This window comes from Pongo pygmaeus, chromosome 8 (assembly GCF_028885625.2).
Source record: "Pongo pygmaeus isolate AG05252 chromosome 8, NHGRI_mPonPyg2-v2.0_pri, whole genome shotgun sequence".
NCBI lineage: Eukaryota > Metazoa > Chordata > Mammalia > Primates > Hominidae > Pongo > Pongo pygmaeus.
In genome coordinates, this window is record NC_072381.2 from 55,768,719 (window position 1) to 55,791,147 (window position 22,429).

Genomic DNA, 22,429 nt, shown 5'->3' on the forward strand with positions numbered 1-22,429 from the left:
GTAACTTTCCCCTCCTTAAAGGACAGCTTTGCTGTGAGAGGCCTGGGGGCCTCCAGAATGGTCCCCTTGTTAAGAGGACTGTAGAAGTCTCTTCTTCCAGCCTCCTCATAGAGCCTGGGAAAATGCAGAGGCTGTGAAAAGCACTTTGAGGAGCCACCATTTTCTGCATTTCTCCACCCTTCTCCTATAGCTGACCATGGAGAGGGCCTGAAGAGAGGATACCCACGTTCCAGAAGGCCCTGGTGAAGGCTGGTTCCCCTCCAAGGGCCATGCCTCCAGGAGGTCCAACATGAGGGAAGAAAGCTGGTCCCGATGGCGCCCAATGGCTCAGACCCCTCGGGCTCTGGAGGCGCTGAGTGGCGGTGGAGGAGGGAGGCGCTTACCCACTGAAGTCACTGCCCTGGGCCTGGGCCTGCCCAGCGATGGCGTCCATGATGGCATCCTGGGAGTACATGCTGATGGGCGTGTTGTACTGCGCGTGGATGATGGTGGCCTTGCCGCCCAGCCCCTTCACCTCGATGGGCTTGTGGGTGGACAGGGCCGAGTCCTTCAGGGCACTGGGGTTGAAGCGTTCCTGGTAGTCGGCGCTGGGGGAGGGGTGCGGGAGTATGGGCAGGGAGGGGGAGGAGAAAAGGGCAACAGGTGGTGGTTACATGGGTGACCAAGGCAAGGGCTGGGCGCGGTGGGTGTCGAGAGAGATCTCCCAGAGCCGAGGCCCTGAACTCCCATAGGCTACACAAGTCACCCGATGGTGGGTGGTCTGGGTCTATTCAGGAAAATCCTTGGTACCCTCCCCCAAAGCCCAGTGCAGCAGAAGGTTTTCTTTTTTCTTGTTTTTTTTTTTTTCTTTTGGTACAAGGTCTCGCTTTGTTGCCCATGGTGGAGTGCAGTGGTGTGATCTCCACTCACTGCAGTCTCAACCTCTTGGGCTCAAGTGATCCTCTCACCTCAGCCTCCTGAGGTAGCTAGGACCACAAGCATATGCCACTATTTTTTTTTTTTTTTTTTTTCTGTAAAGACAGAGTCTCACGATGTTGCCCAGGTTGGTCTTGAACTCCTGACCTCAAGCTGATCCTTCTGCCTTGGCCTCTCACAGTGTTGGGATTACAGGCATGAGCCACCACTCCTGGCCATAGAAGGGGTTCCTTGCCCATCTTGGCGTTCCCAGATCCCCTGCAGTGCCTGGCTCAGCCTGAGCTCCCTCCCAGGGTCTGCAGGGGCTGCCAGGCACTGAGAGATCTCCCACTACACACAGCAGGGGAAGCGCGGGCGTGGGGCTGGGGGTAGGGGACAGGAGCAGCAGCCCAAGCTGAGTCCAGAATGCCCCAAAGGCGAAAAGCGGCTCCACTGGCACCTGCAGGGATTCTGAGCAAGGTTTCTCCGTGAAGGGGCTCTTCCTACAGGCCACCCCCTTGGTGGCCCAGGGCTCTGATCTTCCAGATGCTTCAGGGAATGTGCTTCTTCCTCAGAGCAGGGCTCCGGCTGCCCAGGCCCCCTCAAGTCCAGTTTGCTGAGTGGCTGGCCATCCTCTACCCACAGGAGGCTCTTCCCTCCAATGGATAGGTGCGCTCCCCAGGCAGACAAGATCCAGTGCAGCCCTTCTGAGGGGTCGCCAGGACAGAAAGGTCTTCAGGCTCACACAGGCCCAGTGGCAGCATAGCCTGTGTCCCCCTCGCTGCCGACCCCCGCCCCCCGCCACCGTCACCAACCCCAGGCACATTTTAAGCAGCTGCTGCAGCAGGAAATTGGGAATGAAATTAGAACCATCGGATGGAGCCCCCACTCCCACCCCCAAATGCTTCTACTCCAGCTTCACACACATGCAGGCTCACCCAGGGGTACAAGTGTACCCCACTCATACATATGCACATACGTGTACACATGCCAGCAGGCACACCCTATCCACGCCAGACACACGCAGACACATGCTGGGGCTGGCACGCAAGCGCACACACATGCTGTCCTTTGATACTAACTTGGCTGGAGAGTTGACTACCACCTGGGGAGGAAAAGGGCAAAGAAGGTGGTCAGAGAGAGGCTCCACCAGGGGCAGTTTGAGCGCCGGGGCCATCATCAGCCTGGTCATTGTGGAGGCAGAACCAGCCCAAACCGCAATGGGTGAGGAGAGTAAGGAGTGAGGAGGGAGAGCTCAGAGCCGGGAATCACAGCTACTGGGACCCTCGGTTTGGTTCAGAGACTGACACAGCAATGTTTCCCTCTTGAGGGGTCCCCAGTGCCCTCTGCTTTGCCAGAAGAAGGGTTTTCTTGTCTATCTTCAGGGACACTCGTACCGCATACGTGAATCCCCCACATATAAACCTGACTATAGACCCCAGAGAGGAAGCTAGGGGTGGAGACAGGACCAGCTGTGGCTGCTATGGAAAAGGCTGAGGCCCAGGGGCCTCCCTGCCTGTCAGCAGCTCTGAACTGAGAGTCTGTTTTGTGGGGGCAGCTCTGGAATTCTGTCCTGAGCAGGCATTGCAGTGGTAAGGGGGCAGGGTGTGTGTGGGGTTACCTATGCCCCCCCAAACCTGACCTCCTTTCCCTCCCAGAAGAGACGCAGGCACCTCTGGCTGCTCCTCTTGGGGTTTAGGGGAGTGGGGTGCACAGTCACCAGGGGCCACTCCTAAAGGCCCCTTGGGCCAGCAATGAGGCAGGATGGAGGAGTGAGGAGGCGCAGGGAGAAGTGTGAGCTCTAGGCTTTCTGAAGGAAAGCGCCCAGCCGAGGCAGCCCAGCTCGGACAGCACAAGTGAGAGGCCCCTTCATCTCACTCTGACCTGAGAGTGAGCCTCCCAGAGCATGGTCTCTGTAGGGAAAGCAGTGTCTGTCCCGTGTTTCTTTAAATGCAAATTCCCTGCAGTGGCAGACCCTGTGGCCAGCGGCCCTGTCTGGGGCCTATGAGGGAGACAGTGTGGAAGGTGGGGGGCTCTGTCCCCAAACTTTGCCCCCTTCTTGAATCTGCCCAGTGTGGGCTCTAGCTGGGTGAGCTTGGGCCCCAGCCAGCCTGGCCCTGGTCATTTGCAGCCAAACCCTGGGGAGCCAGGATCAAGTCAGTGGTCCCCAGTCCCAGGGAGCAGCACAGTGGCCCTGCTCTGCCCCAGGCCCGCCACTGCCTCAGAACTGATAAAATTCCCTCTATCCTCCCAGGCTCAAAATAGCTGCAAGTGGAGCTATATTAGGAAAGGGCCAGCACGGAGCTCCATTCCTTCTCCATTTTTGGCCAGTGCTGACAGCTGCAGGGTCATCTCTTGCCCTGACCAGCCCACAGCCCCCTGCGGAGGGCAGTGTTGGCCTGGCGGGGTAGGAGCTGTGTCCGCCGTGCCTTGGCAGCCTGCTCCTTCTTTGACATTGATTCCTGCCTCCTGCTCAGCTTCTCCCACCCAGGACCTGGGGCTGGGATGGCTGCAGCAGACACATCTAAGAGGAGCCAGTGCCCGGGTCTTGGCGAAGATGAGCCAAAGATGTTAAGACCTGCCCAGGGGCCCTTGCACTGAGTGGCCTGAGGGACACTGCCCTTCAGTGCCAGCACCAGAAGGGAGGAGAAGAAGGGGGCTGCGGGGATGCCTATGCCTGTCTGCCCTTGCACCACATCTGTTTCTCTTTCCTCCTTCCAAGAGGATACGAGCTGCCAAAGAATTGCACTGCAAGCTGCCCAGAGGAGAGAGCAGCGAAAGAGGCTTCCTTTTGGAGCCAGACAGGACAGAGTTCAAGTTGTGACCCTGCCTCTTCCTAGCACTGTGACTCCGGGCAAATGACCCACTTGTCCCAGCTTGTTTCCTAATTCTAATTCTTGAGAATTACCACACAGGTGGGTTGTGCAGACTGAACGGGTCGTGAGTCTAAGGTGCTCAGCATGGGAGAAGTGTGCCATGGATAAGCACAGGGATTAGCCCTTGCTGACCCTGTTGCTGACCCACTTAGCATAGGTGGTGGCCTCAGGCCAGCAGAGGTTGCCCTAGGCCAGCCCAGGTCAGAGGCTCCAGCCCTTCCTGCTGGCATTGCCTGGGACAGCAGCATCAGCTTTTACTTTGGAGGAAGCACCCACTGCACATCCTCCCCTAGCCCACCATCCCTTGGAGGAAACGTCAGACTCTGCTGCTCTGAGCACCAAGAAATAGTTTACACATTCATCAGGGTCTGGGCAGCCCCTGCACCAACAGCAGAGTATCTTAGGCACTATGGGAAGCAGAGGTGGGCCTGGCCCCTCACTTCCCTGAGCAGGCAGCAAGTCCCTGTCTCAATGCAAAGTGGAGTCAGGCAGACCTGCGTGCCACTTCTGTCTGCCACTTACTAGCTGTGTGACCTTGGGCAAATTACTTGCTCTCTCTGAGCGTCTATTTTCCAGCTATAAGATGGGGAAAATCACACCCACCTCTGGAGTTGCAGAGAGAGTTGTGTTAGAGAGAGTTGCTGAGAGATAAGGCATGTGGACTGTTAGCTGGTCCATAGCCAGAGTGCAGGGTCAGTATGGGGAGACATTATCATCATTGCAGGTGGGTCTCCTGGGAGTCCCAGGTCACCAGAGGCTGACCTCTCTGCCTGAGGCCAGTCCCTGGAAAGGACCAGGAAGACCTACCAGCCCAACAAATGCAGGACAAGGAGGTCATCTCTGTTCTACTATTCACTGAGTTTTCTGGCAAAAGTCCTTTGCTGGGGAACCCTGGGGGCATATACGGCTCTGTCACCTTGGGTAAGGGAAGCAAGCCATGTGGTGCCAGAGATCAGCTTCACTGAGGATTCCAGAAAGAGTTGGGGAGCTGGAGAAGCTGAGGGCCACAGGGAGCAGTGACCTGATGGGGCACAGGTGCCTTCTGCTGCAAGGGCAAAGGCAAGGGCATGGGCTTGGGCCAGACTGACCGGATTCCTACTGTGACTCTTCTGGGTGGCTCCAGGCAGTGATGATACCAGGTGTCATGCAGTGAGTGGGTGACAGACAAAGCTCAGAGCTTTACAAGTGTTGGGTCCTTTATCCTCCCAATAACCCTGAGACATGGACAGTGTGATTCCTCCACAATTCGGAGGAGGAACCCTGAACCACTAGGCTCTACTGCCTTGACTCAGCCTGCCCTGCCTGGAGAGGGCTATGTCAATTGCACAGGGCGAGAGTAGAAGTTAGGGTGAGAGAACAAGCGTGAAGGGCTCAGAGCTAACACAGGCCCAGTGTGGGGACTCCGTTCCCTTGCCCCGCGCACAGTGCCCCAGTCCCATGTCCTTTTAACTGCTGTGCTCCCAGAGTCCTGCCAGCTAGACCTTGGGGGTGAAGCTGCTGTTCTCCTGCACAGCCCCTTTCTCCTTGGGGTCCTGCTTCCTCGCCACCCCACTGTGGCCAAGGTCACTCCTGCAAACCTGCTCCCTGCACGCCACTGCCAAAGAGTCTCTCCGTATACAATTCAGGGGCTCCCTCCTCCAGGCAGCTTCCCAGACTATTCCTAGTCCCAGATAACTCGCTTTTCCACCTCTTGAACTTTCCCGTGCTCCTGCCTCTGTCCTCCCAGAGGGGTGGGGACCCGTGCGTAGCTCTTGAAGGCTGTAGGCTGTGCTGTCCTGTTCTGGGGAGTGGCCTAGTGAAAAAGTGTTGGAAGTCAGAGTCTCCTGAATTCAGGACTGGCTCGGCCACATGGTAGCTGGACAAACGGACTGTGACTTAGCCTTCTCTGAGCCTCAGTTTCCTCCTCTGCAAAATCCGACATGTCACCCCAGCGTGGCTGGTTGTATAAATCGCTAGCATGCCCGGCTCATGGCAAACGCCGCAGGATCATTGCTGGCCTCATGGGCTCGGAGCTGGCTGGACTGGGGCCAGTGCCTCGCTCTGACCACCTGACCAGGTCTCTGCCGAGCACCGAGGACCCAGGTGGCCCAGGTCACCTGTGGAGAGCTGTATGTCCGTTACCTACCCTCCTGGGAGTCCGACACCCGAGGCCTTCCCTCGGAGGCTCATCTGGTACATCTGAGCCATCTCCCTCAGGGTCTCTGCCGAGTACAGGCCAATGGGGTTGTTATATTGCCTCGGCTGGCTCGAGCCCGGCAGGGCTTTCGGGCCGAGTAGGTCCCGGGCCCCCTCTGGGCTGGTCTTGGCCCTCAGGCTGGCCTGCGGAGGGCCAGGGTCAGAGGCCTCGGCGAGTGAGGAGAAGGTGGAGGGCCGGGAGAAGGCAGGGCTAAAGGTGGGCCTGAGCTCCGGGGTGCCTGGGGTGCCTGGGCTGGCCCTCGCCTCAGGGCTGGGGCTGGGTGCCACCAGGCTGCCGTTCGTGTCCAGAGCGGGGTCCTGGCACAGGGCAGGCCATGCAGGGGAGAGAGAAGAGAGCGGTTAGAAGCCACACGCGTCCCAGCGCTCCTGCGTGGACCTGCAACAGATGCGTTAGTGTGAGCCCCGCAGCCTGAAGCCCAGAGCGCCTGGGCGCAGCACCTGGAGGGGAGGATCCTGGCGGAGGAACAGGAGGCATGTGGCTCCTGGCCTGGCCTGAGGCTGGCATCCAGCTGGGCAGAGTGCCAAGCCCTGCACGGAAGCCAAGCCAAGCTTTCTGCCCCCAGGGCCCGAGGAAGTGAGTGTAGGGGTCAGGGGATGGCCCGTTCTGTGTCTGTTCCCCCTGCCCCTGAGAGTGGGTACCCAGTGGGCACAGCCCAGCCTCCTGCTCCACTGACCCCACACTGCCAGTGAGATGAAGTTCCTGGGCTGGTTGTGGGCAGGTGGTGGGGAGGTGAGGAGGGAAGCTGAGGAAGTGGGTAGCTCACATTTGGGCCCCTCAGTCTACCTCTGCAAGCATCTCCCAAGGAGCCCTCCACCCACTTCCCCAGTCTGTGACCTACCCCACCCCTGTCAGCTTCTTTTTCTCCCCTCTCCCTACTCCCCTGCCCAATCTGCCCCACTGGACAGGTGGGGTCACTATCAGCTCACACAGGGGAAGAAGTTGAGCAGGGAGCCCTCAGGGGTCGAGCTGCTTGGCAGGGCCTTGGGAAGGGCCCAGGCAGTGGTGAGGTCTGGAGCCAGGGCTTGGCCTCCCTTCTCCCCCGTGCCTGCCATTGCCAGCATGTCCTAAGGGCTACAGGGGCATGCACTTGGGACGGGCAGGTGGGGAAGTGGCAACCAGAGAGAGAGATCTGGGTGGGGGAAAGCCTGAGACCAGCAGGCCCCTCCACACCTGGAGGTCCTCGTCAAGCTGGGCCTCAGCCAGTCATCCAGCTGCGGCACCCTTGGCAAATGAGGGTCAGAGCCTGGACACTCGTCCCCTGCCTGGCCAGGAGGGTGACCCCTCTCCTGGGAACACTGCTGCCCAAGCTGGCTTCCTATCAGCCCAGCCACGAGGCATAGCAGAGTTGGCTTGCACCCAGGCAAGCATTCATTCCCATATCCAGTGTTCAAGAGGGGCTTGAAAGTCTCTCCCGAGGGGCTGCCTCACTTCCCCAGGGTCAGCTGCAGCAGGGGCAGGGATAGGGCAGGGCTGATCCCACGGCCTCATCCCAGTTGGGCCAGCCAAAGACCAGGCAGGCTGGCCAGGGCCAGCACTCCAGGAACCAGGGCTGAGTGGACCCCGCTGCCACAGTCAGCACGTACCTTCTGGTGAGGGATCACCGGCAGAGGGGTCTGGACTGGAGGTGCTGTCGTGGAGATGGGAATGGGACGCTTTGATCTGCAGAAACCAGAAATGAGACCAGGTGAGGAAGTTGCCCCTGGGGCCAGAAGCTCCTGCCTGGGCGGGGCTGGTGAGGTGAGGGCAAGAGAGAGCCAGAGTCAGCTCTCAGAGATAGCTGAGTCAGAGGGCCCCAGATCCACTGTCCACCCCATGGGCTGGATCTCCCCAAGAAGGCCCTGGGCCCGATGAGGATGGAGAAGTCATGGCCCTTGGGCATTTTGGTCAGCATCCATGGGCCCCTGCTATGTCACTGGGGGCTGCCTGGGCAAAGTGGAAGTAGGTAAGACCTGCCTTCCAGGACCAATGGCCCACGTACGGGCAGCACCAGGACCACCCTTTCAGCCTTATCTGTAAAGTGAGGCAGTAATGTCTGCCTCTAGGTGCTTGACTTGGGCCTGGTCATTCCTCTGGCCCAGGGCTGTCCTTATCTTCCTGCACAGTTTTGTAGCCCAGGGCTGGGCCCACTCAATTGCTATGGGACAATCCCTCTTTTGGCCCCTGCCCCATGCCCACACCCAAGCCTCCACCCCCTGCTCTGGAGAGCTCCCACCTACTTCTGCAGGGTGAGGCTCAAGTTGTAGCTGGCAGACTTGATCTTGTTCTGGGCTTCCAGGTGGGTCATGGTGTCTGTGTTGACGCCGTCAATGGCCACCACGAGGTCACCCTGGCTGAGCTGGGACTGGGCTGCCTTGCTGCCTGGTGTGATCTGATTGGATAGCGGAGGTGGTGGGTGAGCATAAGGAAGGTGGTCCTGAGGAAGGGCCAGTCCTTGGGGAAGAGTCACCCGGGAGTACTCAGCAGAAGCCGTCATTTTGTTTTTCATTTGCTACAGCCAGTACCAGCTGCTAACCAAGCCTAGTTCCTCTTTCCAGCACATGACTACCACATTGCTTAGAGCTTTGTGTCTGACTGCACCTTGGGACTAGCTCTGGCCAACTGAATGAGGGTGGAAGCAATGTATGCTCCTTCCAGGTCTGCCTCTAGCAACCATCCTTGTGATCCTGCACACTCTCTGCTTGTTGACTGACTGAATGCAGGGCATGGAGAGGAGGAGAGATGATTAAGGAGCACTGTATTGGACATTGCATGAATGAGAAACTTTTGTTGTTCTGAGCCATTAAGGTTTGGAGGCTGTTGGACATGGTGGCTCATGCCTATAATCCCAGCACTTTGGGAGGCTGAGGTAGGAGAACTGCTTGAGGCCAGCCCGGGCAACAGAGCCCAGACCCTGTTTCTACAAAAATAAAAATATCTGGCAGGGTGTGGTAGTGCATGGCTGTAGTTCTAGCTACTCAGGAGGCAGGTGAGAGGGTCACTCCAGCCTAGGAGTTTGAGGTTACAATGAGCTATGATCGCTCACCACTGAACTTCAGCGTGGGTGACAGAGGAAGACCCTATCTCTTAAAAATTTGCAGGCATCTGCTGGGCGTGGTGGCTCACGCCTGTAATCCCAGCACTTTGGGAGGCTGAGGTGGGTGGATCACAAGGTCAGGAGTTCGAGATTGGCCAGGCTTGGCCAATATGGTGAAACCCTGTCTCTACTAAAAATACAAAAATTAGCCATGCGTGGTGGTGGGCGCCTGTAGTCCCAGCTACTTGGGAGGCTGAGGCAGGAGAATTGCTTGAACCCAGGAAGTGGAGGTTGCCGTGAGCTGAGATTGCGCCACTGCACTCCAGCCTGGGTGACAGAGGGAGACTCGGTCTTAAAAAAAAAAAAAAAAAAAAAAAAGGTGGCCAGGTGTGGTGGCTCATGCTTGTAATCCCAGCACTTTGGGAGGCCGAGGCAGGCAGATCACCTGAGGTCAGCCTGGCCAACATCGTGAAACTCCGTCTGTACCAAAATTACAAAAAAATTAGCTGGACATGGTGGTGTGTCCCTGTAGTCCCAGCTACTCGGGAGGCTGAAGCAGGAGAATTGCTTGAACTCTTGATTGAACCAAGGAGGTGGAGGTTGCAATGAGCTAAGATTATGCCACTGCACTCCAGCCTGGGTGACAGAGCGAGACTCTGTCTAACAACAAACAAACAAACAAAAAACTGCAGGCTATTTGTAACCTTGGTTAGCCTCTTATAACCCCTGCACCCTGCAAAGCTATGGAGCACTTTTCAGACTCCAGGAGAAAAGGGAGATGCAGCAGCTAAGACACAGCAGCATCCCAGAGACACTGCCAGGCTGAAGGGCAGGATAAATGCACCCACTCGAAAGCATCTTAGTGCCAGGTGCTTTGTGCTACCTGGCAGATGTGGAGAGAGTGAGGTAGCCGACAACCCTGCCTGGGTGAGCAAACTCAGCTGGGAAATGGGGCAGGGCTTAGGGTTCTGTAGTTGATGTCATACCTCCAGAAGGCAGGGTGCATGTGTGGGGGCCAGTTCCCAAACCCTGAGCCCCGATAATACCACAGAATGTTACAGTCTGGAGGCCCCATCTTCAGTGTAACCACACAGAAGAATGCCACTGCAACTCCATCCTGGGAATTCCCCATGGGATCTCAGGAAGGCCACACCTCCTGGGACATTACTTGGGATGTCGTCATGGCTCAGACTGTACTCTTGGGGACATCATGCACGATGCCAAATTCTGCACCCCCGGCCTCCAGTAATAGCACACTGAATGCTGTGGCGGCCCTGCCCACAGTGATATCACATGAGATGCAAAATTCCAGAGGTTCTAATAATGTCACCTAAAATGGCTTGATGGCTGGCCCCTAGTGACATTAGCAGCCCCACCCCTAAAGATACCTCATGGAATGCCAGAGACTCTGGCTGTACCCTCTGTGACAACACATGGAAGGGGCTGGCCCCTGCTAATATCACATAGAAAGGCTTTATGACCTGACTCCCACCACACCATGTTGGAGGTCCCCAACCTCCATGACACATGAGGAGTGCCATGCAGGCCTGGCCTTCAGGGACATCACAGGAAAGAGGAGGCTCTGGACCCCACCCCCAACAAGCTGTGGCTGGAAGTGTTCCTTGGCTTTGCCTCCCAAACATGCCCACCTGCCAGTCCTCTGGGCTTCTCTGAGCACATCCCAGTCACCTTCCTGGCTATAATCCAACGACCAAGCCAGCTCCTAGTGTTGGCAGAAGCTAGATTCAGGCCAAGGCCCGAGAACCATCCTAGAAGGAGCCCAGAGAGGCTCTGGGGACAGTCCCTTGCCCCAGGTGCCAAGCCTGGGTGGGCCTCTGGCCAGGCCCTGGGCTTACAGACATGAGTGGAAGCTCCTGCCAGTCCCCTCACAGGGAAGTCCCTTCCAAACCAGGATGCCCTGCAGTCACCAGTCACCAGTGTCCAGCCCATTCCCAGATGGGCTCTGCAGATGCAGCCCAGGAACTGAGTTGTTTCTGCATGACCACATTACAGGTCACAGAAACACTGCCCTACACCACGTGGGTGATAACAGCAAGACCAGGACAGCCCTCTCCAATTGCTGTGAACCTGCCATTTCAGCCCTAGGGGCTATGGTGCCCTCTTTTTTTTTTTCTTTTTTGTTTTTTGTTTTTTATTTTTTTGAGACAGGTTCTTACTCTGTTGCCCAGGCTGGAGTGCAATGGCATGATCTCGGCTCACTGTAACCTGCGCCTCCTGGGTTCAAGTGATTCTTCTGCCTCAGTCTCCCCAGTAGCTGGGACCACAAGCGCATGCCACCATGCCCGGCTAATTTTTGTATTTTTAGTAGAAATGGGGTTTTACCATGTTGGCCAGGCTGGTATTCAACTCCTGACCTCAAGTGATTCGCCTGCCTCAGCCTCCCAAAGTGCTGGGATTACAGACATGAGCCACCACACCCAGCCTGTGGTGCCCTCTTAAAGTACTGGCCACCTTGTGCCCACAGCACCCCTTCCCCTGCCCTGGAATCTGCAGAGACAGGACAGGACAATACAGAAACAGACGCCTGGACTGCCAGGAAGCCACAGCATCTGCTTTGCAAAGTCCAGCCTGCCCTTCAGGCTCCACAGGGGCATCTTAGAGCTACTTGAGATTTCTTAAAACACACATAGCCCTTACCCCCAAACTCATTGCCATAGCCTCTATTTATGACAGGAGTGTGTTGCTGCCTTGAGTGTAGAGGTGAACAAAGGGTAAAAACTAACATCAGCGAAGGAAAGCAAAAGAGTTTTCTAGACTGAGAGGGGACTCCTGGGGGCAAGTTGAGCTGCCCAGCCAGGCCTGTCCTGCAGAAAATCAAGTTTCCCTACTCCTCTATGTGATCCCCAACATTTTATTACAGACATTTTTACAGATTTCTAGGCAGAAAAAGTAGAAAACATTCTAAAGTGCACACCTGAACACCGCCACCATGGCTCTACCATAACATTTCACTCGCTTTGCTTTATCACACTCCATCCCTCCACATCCATCAATCCACCTCATTTGCCGGGCATTTCAAAGAAAGTTGCAGGCACCAGCATGCTTCTTTCCAGGGCGAATTTTGTAATGTCTGTTCTGTCCTAGTGAACCGCCCATGGGGCTCCCACACAGCAGGACACCCCCACAGCAAGGCTCTCTCACGGCAGGGCACCCCCAAATGCCCACCTACAGAGAAGGGGTCGTCCCCCTGCAGGGCTGGGTCGTTGCAGACCCCACGCAGAAGGGCCATGACCTTGGTCACAGAGGAGACGCTGACAGGAAAGATGGGAGTTGTGTCCAGAAGATCATGATGACAGCATGAGCAAGGGCAACAGAATGATATCCAAGAGAGGCCAGAGCCAGATCAGAGGGGCCCTCTGCAGGGCTATCTGACTGTCCTCCCTCTGGAGCTGCCTCAGAGACATCTTTCTCCCACAGGCATGGGTCAGCTGGCACCAGCCCTCCCTGCCAGGTCTCTTCACTTCCCCTCACCTGGACCTGCCTGGCTCTCCCTCATCCTCAGGTATGGGCCGAGGGGATGCTTGCTCCCAAGGGAAAGCTCAGCCTCCTGGGGTCTGGTCAGTAGCCAAGCCTCTGACCAGAGGGCAGTGGCTGAGCTGGATCCCCTGCCCTGTGCCTCTCCCCTGCAGCTGTGTCTGCTTGTTAGGGCTCAGCTGGCCTGGCCTTTGGCTGCCCCGAGTAGGGTCCAACATCCCTCAGGGTGGGGGCTGGGGGTGCTGATATCCTCCTCTAGGGAGGTGCTCCAGGCAGGATGGAGGCAGGGACCCTGTGGATGATCAGGAGCCATCAGATGCCTTCACCCCACCTCAGGAGCAGCCTGCCTGGGTGGGTTGGAGGGGGGCACCCTCAGACCCTTGCCCAGAGCCCAGGGCTCATGGAGAGTGCAGTCCAGGCACAATGCTTCCTCGTCTGTCTTGTCTGACTCCATCCTCCTCTTTCCTTTCTGTGTTTCAGAAAGGGCCCAAAGCACCTAAATCTTTGGAGCTGTGGTTTTTTTCTTTTTAATCTTTCTATCCGCCTTTGAGCATTTAAATGCCTCCCTTGAATGAGCGTTTCATTCCCACTTCACATTTCAGTCTTCTCCCGCCAATGGGCCCCTCTAAACCCTGGAAACCCAACCCTGGGCACAGCCTAGAATGGCCTCAGGATGGGGCACTGAGCTCCTGTCTCCAAAGCCCCCAAGAAAGGCTGCAGGTGTTTGGAGGCCAAGATCAGCTCCCTGCCCCCAGGAGCCTTCCGCCTTGCTGGGCCAACGTCTTAGGGCACCTCCAAGGGCAGCCCAGGGAGAGCTGGTGCCAGAGCCACTTGTGAGTGCTGGGGGCTGGGGGCGGGGAAGCAGCAAAGGAGGAGCACAGGTGCCAGTATGGGCCGGGCCCCTGGCTTCGGTGCCAGCCTCCAAGCCCTCCAGTGTCAAGAGAATGACAATGCCTTTCTCGGGATTGTTGTGAGGATTATGTCGTTAAACAGGGGATTATGTAAGGAGGGTGCAGAGCTGAGAGAGTTTCAGGAAAACTCCAAATCCAGGAGGCACAGTGCTGACCCCATCTGCTACCCCCAGAAGGTGCAAGGCTGGCTGGCTGTATCCCCGGGCTCCACAGGAAACAAGATCCACAGCTGGCAGAGGGTGGAGCTTGAGGAGCCAGCCCTGACTGACCAGTTCTGAGCCAGCCTGCTGTCCCTAGAGGGGCCTGGGTGTTGGGGGAAGGGGAGGAAAGTTCTGTCCAGGGCCCAGGGGAAAGAAGGCGCCAGTGAGGCTTCAGACGCACCCATGCCATCGGCTCCTATTTCCCCAGTTCCCTGGCAGCAGAGAGAGCAGCTGGGCTCCGCAGACGTTTCTGGCCATCATTCACTCCCGGTGTTCAAACCAGGCAGGCCCCTGCCTTCCTCCTCTTCTAGATCTGCCAGTGTAGATGTGGTGGGTGGAGGCTGGGGCAGGTGGCAGATAAGTAGGAAGGGTACAAGTTTCAGCAGCTCCCCCTCCCCACACTCCCAGGCTGCCTGCCTGGGTTGGGGCAGGTGGGACAAAGTGCATTTTCATTGTATGATTAAATTACTGTCTTGTCCTGCTCCGCTGCCTTCCCATCTGGCCTCCCCTGGGGCTTTAGCTCATGCTCACCCTCTCACTGGAACCTTCTGTCTCCCCATGGTCCCACTCCCCAACTCCACCCTGGCCGATAAATAAGCCGGAGTCCCCTCAATGCTCAAAAAGCCTCTCCCTGCCTGCCTGGGTGGCTCCAACTGGCTCCCGTCATGTTTCCTTTCTGCACCTCCAGACTCCTCCAAGAAGTGACCTGCTCATCCTGCCCCCACTGCCACTGCCTCCCACCTGCTCACACACAGCTGTCTGCCTTTGGCCCCATTACTCCACGCATATCAATGACCTTCTGTGTCCAAAGCCACGGGTCACTGCCCCCTCTCTAGCTGACCACACCTCCCCTGGCTTTCCTCAAGTGTCTCTTGAGCCTCTCCTGCCTCTCTTCGTCCTGTCCAGGTCCACAGTTCCATTTGGGTCTTGGGTGTGGCCAGTAAAATGCCCTCATGGGCACTGGCTCTCAAGGGCCCCCAGCAAGGCCCATTCTTGTGTCCAAGGATGGTTCCTGGGCAGAGGTGGAGCCTGGTCCCAAAGGGGTGCCAAAGCTGTGTTTGGGGGTGGGAGGGCTCGGTGTAGAGGAGGGTCTTTGCAGTCAGGGGCAGCCTCTGGATGAGAGGGGACCATGTAGAAAGGGAAGGAGACTCAGGGAATTGGGGAGCTAGCCTCCAGCAGAGCCTGGCCCAGCCTTTCTCAAACAGCCCTGCAGTCCTGACACTGGCTACCCCACAATACCTGTAGCCCCGGAGCCCTGGGGCTGCTTATGCAGCTTCCTTTGCACGGTGTCCTGGCCTGGGGGCCTCCAAGGGTCCAATTCATTCCCCAGGACCCAGCCAGCCTCATGTCCTCTCCTTTTGGATCCCTCACAGAGTTAGATGCAGTTCTGAGCGGCAGGGAGGACCTGGTCTGGGGGACCTCTAAGAATGCATTCCCCAGCTGTAAGCCTCTGAGCCTCTGGCCGTTTATCTTCCCCTGTTGATGGATGGATGTTGCAGGGAGGCCCCTGCCAGCCCCACAGAAGCCCTCGGAGGCTTGCCTGACCTTCAGTGCGGCTATAAACAGCATGGCCTGTCAGCACTGCTAAGAGCTGCCCAAGAAACAGCACTGCGTGCTCCAGCGGCCCCGAAATTCCAGGAATTGCCGGCACAGCTACCCCAGAATAGTCTCAGCCTGTCCCCCTTCCTCTCCCCAGAGACCCTCTGTCCTCAGCATGTTCCCACCACAGCTGGGAGAGTCTGATAAATACTGGAACCGAAACCCACAGAGAAGAGGCCTCTGAGCTGGTGCTCCAGGTAAGCCTGCAGGGGGTGGCTGAGACCCTAGGAACAGAGGGCTTCCAGTAGACAGGCCCCTCCTGGGCCCAGGCTCAGCCCCCGACTCCACCAGTCTCACAACCAGTCCCGGTAGACAACAGGTGGAAAGTTTTCACAAGTGCCTGTTAGAAAGAGCTTTCACAGGTGTGGAAGGCATCATTTTATTTGTTTATTTATTTATTTATTTTTAAGATGGAGTCTCACTCTGTCCCCCAGACTGGAGTGCAGTGGTGCGATCTCAGCTCACTGCAACCTCTGCCTCCTGGGTTCAAGCTATTCTCCTGCCTCAGCCTCTTGAGTAGCTGGGATCACAGGCATGCGCCACCACACCTGGCTAATTTTTGTATTTTTAGTGGAGACAGGGTTTCACCATGTTGGCCAGGCTGGTCTCAAACTCCTGACCTCAAGTGGTCTGCCCCCTCGGCCTCCCACAGTGCTGGGATTACAGGTGTGAGGCACCGCGCCCAGCCTGCCATCCCCATTTTAAGGGTGAGAAAAACTGAGGCTGAGCAGGTAAACAGACTTCTGAGGCGACACAGCTGAGAGCAGCAGAGCCTAACAAAGCATGCTCCTCTTCCCCAAGGCGGGGGCGTGAGAGGCATGAAGAGGTGAGACCCCAGACCACGGCTCCAGCCTCTGGCCAGCTGCCAGGGCAGAGGCCTTTGGAGCTGCTCCCTCTCTGGGCTGCTCCCCCTTCCCCACTTCCTGGAGAACTGGCTGGGGTGGGGTGAAAGGGCCGCTCATGTTGCAGGCCCAGCCACACCTGTCCAGGATAAATAAAGGCATTTCCCCGCCACCCTCCTTTCCCAGTCTCCCTCTTGAACTCCCTTCTCTGTGGGTTCGCAAGCAGAGACCCTCTGAAGGGAGGCCTTGAGGGGCTGCTGCTGCCCCAAGGTTGCTGCCATGAGCTCCCGGGAGCCACCATCCAGCCTGCAGGTGGTCCGTGTCCTTCCAGGAGGAGCTGCAGCACACATCTGCAGCTGAGAGGAGACAGACAGGCCCTCCCCAGTGCCTCTCTATTAGTCCCAATTAGAGGGACGAGCAGGCCAGCATGGGAGTTAGGAGTGACAGGATACAGGAGATCCACCCATGGCCATCCCTGTCCTGCGAGCAAACTCGAGCCTCGGTTTGCCAGGCTCTGAAGTGAGGTAACGATCCCAGCCTCACCTGCCTGCCCACCCCACAGGGTCACACACTCTTGCCTCTGGTGCCCTATGGCACAGGCTCAGGTCCTGGCTGGGGTGGGAGTGGGGTTCCTCCAGAGAGCTCTGGCCATGCCTCCCCCGTAGGGGGATGTCTCTGGTGCAGAAGGGCCCTGCGAGCCCCAGCAGTAAATCCTACAGCCCCGGTGGGATGGCAGGGCTGTGTCCACAAGGCCTGCCCTGCCAGCGGCACTGAATCAGGACACAAGCCCAAGCTATCAGCAGCCTACCACCAAAATTTCTCAAGAGGCTCCAAGCCCTGGGGAAGGCTCCAGTACTCAGTCCAGCCTGCTCCACGGCTTAGGTGATTTGGGGTATGCCCCTAAAGGAAGCCGAGAGGCCATATCATGCCCATCCCCCAATGCCCTGCCTGAGCTTCGGGTTCTATTTTTAAAAGTCCCCCCAGTCATTGGATCCAGCATATCCCTGCATACCCCCTCCCCGGAGTAAGGACATTCCTCCTGCTATCTAGCTTAAGGCTTCTGGGCTGCCATTTAAGCCCCTGGCTGGCCGGGGCCAGGTGGCACATAGACCCTGGGTGAGGTCATTGGCTATCCTGAGTGCCACTGAGCCCAGCAGCCAATTTGCACCCGTAGGGATAGGACAGGGAGCACCAGCAGGAGGCCTCGAGATGGTGGAGCTGGGGGAGATGTGGGCTCAGTCCCAGGCAGGGGAGGCCACAGGGCCCATGAGAGAGCACACAGAGGCTCCACCTTATACAGGAAGGAGTCCTGCAAGCATGGGGGTGGGGAGCTGTGGGAAAGGGCAGTGGGAAATCCACTGGGGCTCACATGCCCACAGGTCACCACCTCATGCAAAGTGTGCAAGGCTGTGGGTGTCCAGGACCCTGTGGTCTCCACGGCAGTAGATCTGGAGGGGTGGAGTCTCTGGGTTAGAACAAGCCACATCTCCAACTGAAGGATGGAGGGCAGGGCCTGTTACCTGCACCAGAGCCAGGCCAGCACCCCCTCTGGAAGCATGTGGCCTCTATGGCTATTATAAGGCTCTCACGGCATCCCTGGGTGGGGCTTCTACTTCTGGGGTCCCCCCAAGTACCCATGCAACAAAAACAGAGACTACTCCTCCAGTGGGGGCGTTGGCTCCTGACCCACTGCCCAGGCTCCCTGGCCCCTCTGCCAAGCCCCTTCAGGCCTTGCCCACTTCAGTGCTTCCCCTCCAACCCCTTCCTCCGGCCCCCAGGCCCAAGGCAAGTCCCTAACGCCCCAGAGAAGAAACTGTCCCCTTGTTCCCCTGGTGGGCAGTAGCCCAGATACCCCTGCCTACCCACCACCTTCCAGTGACAGCCTGGGGGCCTCCCCCTCCCGCCTTGTGCCCAGAACAGCACGGCCAGGGCTCAGCCACCAGGAAGGGTTGTCCTTGCCCTGTATGCCTCACAGTTCACCCTGAGCCTTGGGGCCTTCAGCCCTGGGTCTACCAGTGCCTTGCTGGGGAGTCTCTTTGTTTGACAGAAACTGACGGAGTGCCTACTACGGTCTAGGGGCTGTTCCCCCATCAGTCCCTGCTCCTGGAGTGCTTCCTCGGGAGCATGGCTAACTTTCTGCCTCTCTGGTGTTGCTGTCTCCAGCCAGGCGGTAGAGTTACTCAGACAACCCCTGATGTTCTGTGTCATCTGCATCAGGCCATGCTGCTCCCCATCACAGACACTGCAGGACAGGGGGCCATCTCACCAGGCCCCAGCACTTGTGGGGAACAAGACGTGAGACAGACAAAGCAGCCATGGTGAATGGGGAGGAGCGCCCAGCCCCACGAGCCAGGGTCTTGGTGTCTCAAGTTTGGGATGGAGCGGGTGCCCAGTACTCAGTCCAGCCCAGCCCCACACTGTGACAGCTGGGCAGCCAAGGTCAAATGCCTGTCTGTCCATCTATCCAACTGCCCATCACCTGCCCTCTCCATGCTGGGAATGCTCCCTTCCCAAAGTAGCTGCCCACATCTAGGGAAATGATCAAGGCTTGGGGGCACCCTGAGCCCACTCAAACAGTAAAGGGATCAGGAAGGCGCTGTACTGTCTGTCCAGCTACCTGCCTGCCTGCCTGCCTGCCTGCCTGAAAACTCAGCATTTTCTTCTCTGCTAAAAACACCCACCACCTGCTCATGATGTCTCACATGCATAACAGGCCAGTGGGCTCTGGTGAGCAAACAGCTGTGGCTGAGACCAGAGGACCAGGCCAGTCCCAGGGGATGGGGCATGCTCTGCTTTCTGAGAGGCTCAGAAAGGACAGACAGACAGACGGACACACACGCCCTCCTCTGAGCGTGCCCGCCCCATCGGGTGCCAGGCTGTGGCAGGGTGCACTCACCCGGGAGATAGTGAGGGGCATGTTGAAGTCCTTGCCCCCCTGCAGACGGAAGCCCCAGGGCCCGGGCCCAGTCAGGGTCACACTGTAAGACATGCTGGTGCTGTCAGCGGCCGCCTCTGCAGACAAAGGGTAGAGAGGGTTGAGTGAGAGGGCACTCAGGCACTCCGCCTGCCCGGTCCACACCTCTGCCCCTGCCCCTGCCCCCTGGCCTTGCCTGCTCTGTCCCTTGCTGCCCAGCCGGGCTGTGTGGAGCTCTTGAGAGGCTCCTAAGAATAGCTGGGAGCGAATGCCATCGACACTGATATCTGCCCTCAGCTGCGCCCATAAATGGACTGTAACCCTACACTGTGCCCGCCTGCCCGCGGCCTCCCAGCCGGTCCACCATGACTCACACAGCTAATATAGCCCCTGGGGAGGGCTGTCTGGCACCCAGCACCCCCCAGGGGGGAGGAAGGGGGACTGGCCAGGTTGGTGAGAATGCTCTGGTCTCCTTGCTCCTGTGTCCTCTGGAGAGCGTAGACACTCCCGCTTCCTGCCCAGTGGTACCCATCCTCTTGCTCAGAAGACCAGGAGTTGAGCTCCCTTGAGCAGAGGCTTTGCTGCCGTGTGGTCCCTGCCCAGGATTCTGGGGTTGTGCTTTATCCAGTGTGGGGCACCTCCTTGGCTTGAGCTGAGCCTCCAGCTGGTCTGTGACTGGCCCAGGGTTGTCCAACCATAAAAACGATCATCATAGCAGCAGCTCTGGGCATAGCCAACCTCAGTATGGGCCCTTCACTCCCTGGGATCCTGAGAAGCTGCCACCTGGGCCCACAGGAGACAAAGCTCAGGGAGGTTAAATGACTTCTCCAAGGTCACACAAGGAGTGGACCCAGGTCACACTGGAGCCTGGGCTGATTCCTACAGGATGCATGCCAGATAATGGGCTCCCAATGGCCACAGAAGCCTCCCAAAGCACTGGTCCTGGGCAGCTGGCCCTCTGCCTGCACCCCTTGGCATAGGGTCTGAAAGCAGGTCTGAGGCAGGCCCATCCCCTCCAGACCCTCTGGGGGCCCAGCCAGTTATTCCTGGCTCTCCTGTCTCATTTGTGCTCTGGAAAACTTGACAGCAGCATGGAAAGCTCCAGCTGCCAGTGCCACACGCCAGGCCCCGTGCCCTTTGCGCAGGAATGGCAGGGGGCAGGGAGAAGGGAGGAGATGCCATTTGCTCAGCTGCTAGACACAGGGCCAGGAGGGGCAGGGAGGGGGAAGCACGTGTGGCATGTTCAGCCTGTACCCCAGAGACAGCATGTTCTGGATGGGGGCCTCAGCACCTTGGGACTTCTGCCAGTGTGGTCTTTGGGCCAACCCCTTCCCCAAGAAAGACCTCAGGCCCTATGTGGTCTGGAGATAGATCAAGGCCCACCCTGGCTCCTTGGTTGGAGAAACTGAGGCTCAGGGGAGGCAACTGGGTTGGCTGCTTGCTGGCCCTCTTGGAGGGCTCTGGCTTGGACCCTGAGGAGTCAGTAGAGTCCTGGGTGTGAGTCATTTCTCAGCTTCCAGCCTCACTCCTGGGGCCTGGCACATGCAAGGTACAAGGTAGGATCACCCATCTTACGGGGTTGTTTTGTCACTTGCCCAAAGTCACAAAACTATCAAGTGGAAGAAGCCAGGAAAAGACCTGTGTCCTTTCCCCCGCTTAATCACCTCCTTCACCCTATATCACGCAGCCCAGCCCAGGAGGCCAGCAGTCCATGGCCAGCGTCCCTTCCCCGTACCATTCCCTGTCCCTCTCTGAAAAGCCCCATGTCATTCATCCCTAACTCCAGCCTTATTCCCTTTCCTAGGGGTGTCTGTCCATCCTGCCAGTCTGGGGAGGACTCAGGAGCAGGGCATAACCAGTGTGGGAGAAGGAAGGCGCCCACCCCCAGGGCCAGGGAGCTGGGGGAGGCCTTACCTGGAGCTGCACGCTCTCTCTCTGGCCTCTGGCTCCTGCCTGATGAAGCTCGCCTCTGGGGAAAGGGAGGGGTGGCAGGAGAGTGCTCTTAAAGGCAAAGGCCGGCCTCCCTCCATCTGCCTCCCTTGGGAGACGTGAAGCCAGTCAGAGAGCAGCTGGTACCCATGGTCTGGGCGGAGCTCAATGGCTCACTGGGGAGTGAGTGGGGATGGAGGCCAGCTTGGCCTTTGTCCCTTCTCTGCTGTACTCCTTGCAGTTTGAGGTGGGCCTCAGAGTGAGAGTCCCAAGAGTGGGGACAGAGGGAGGAGAGGAAGTGAAGTTGCTGGAGGCATCAGAGGCCAGGCCCTGGTACTCTCTCCTACAGCAGCACCAACACGTAGAGACCATATTTGCCTGAAGACACCTTCTCCGCTTTTTATTCTCCTATACCCTGTGAGATCCACACAGCCCTGGGAGGAGCTTAGACCACTACATGAAACGAATCACAGACGCAGAGTGTGCACGCGTGTGCTTGGTGTGCATTCAGATAGGTAACTACGCGAGAGCGTGCCTGCAAATGCCCGTGTGCACAAGAATGTGGGCCACAGTGGAACGGTACGCTAGGGGAAGAAGCCACAGGTGAGTAACTTTTCCAGTGTGCAAGGGGAGGTCTGTGCTCGGCTTCAGCTGTTGGCAGTGGGAGATGCGGGGCTGGCCTTCCTATGCCAGTAACAGGCCCAGCCTGGGGGCAGAGACTCATAAATAGCTGGTGTGTTCTCTGGAGCCGTCACCATTGTCATCGCCTGGACAATTGCAGCACACAGCATTTGAGGAGAGGCAGACAACTCGGGAAGTGGGAGGGCCTGGGCACACACCCCTCAGGCTGAGCCTGGAGTGTGGCTGCTGAGCTGGAAAGTGGGTGCGGAGGACGTTGTGGGGCAGGAGTTTTGAGGTGTGGAGAGGGGACATGGGGCTGGGGCTGCGAATCCCATGCAGCACGGGTGACAGGGCCACTTCCAAAGCCTTCAGGCTCACAGCGTAATCCTGGGTCTGTGTATGTGAGGGAGACGTGGGGGGGCTGGATGTGTCCCAGAAGAAAGGGAGAGCCAGTGGGCGTCCTACATCCTGGGGTCCTGGCTGGGGATCAGCCCCTTGGTCTGCAAACAAACAGCACACATCTGTTTAGCTGAGGAGCAGTTCACTGGGGGCAGTCTCCCGATGACCCTCCACACACTGGGTCACCAAGCAGTGGGGGAGGTTGCATGGAAGGGCCAGGTTGTGTCCTGGGTCAGGGATGGGCCTTCCCAGAGTCCACATCCCAGAGTAGGAGCCGGTAACGCCTAACGCTGCCTGCAGAGCATCTCCTGGGATGCTCCCAGGGCTCTTGACTCCCGGGGTCACAACTGAACTCATCCTCACCCCCACCATCCAATCCTCTCCTCTTCTCCCCATGTGGAGACTCTGGCATCACCCCTGCTCCTGCTGTCCTTAAATGGGTCATTCCTTGCCTGCCCTGCAGCACCTCCTTCTCTGGTCTTCACCCTGCAAAGCTAACCAACCGCCTCCCAGGGCTTCCTGTCCCCAGGTCAGGTCTG

The 22,429-nt window shown here is 57.9% G+C and overlaps 1 protein-coding gene across 12 annotated transcripts in view; it reads right to left on the bottom strand.

Annotated features, from left to right (window-relative positions):
* Positions 1-22,429, bottom strand: part of LDB3 (LIM domain binding 3) — an 81,724-nt gene that overhangs the window by 48,666 nt on the left and 10,629 nt on the right. For 5 of the 12 annotated variants that reach the window (XM_063669873.1, XM_063669872.1, XM_054435365.2 and 2 more), the window contains exons 10-15: positions 20,856-20,910; positions 18,924-19,039; positions 8,184-8,335; positions 7,551-7,626; positions 1,977-1,999; positions 384-587 (exon numbers count right to left, since the gene is read on the bottom strand). In XM_063669873.1, the coding sequence (XP_063525943.1) occupies positions 384-587; positions 1,977-1,999; positions 7,551-7,626; positions 8,184-8,335; positions 18,924-19,039; positions 20,856-20,910 (626 nt within the window). The other 7 variants (XM_054435361.2, XM_054435363.2, XM_054435360.2 and 4 more) reach the window with 3 other exon arrangements.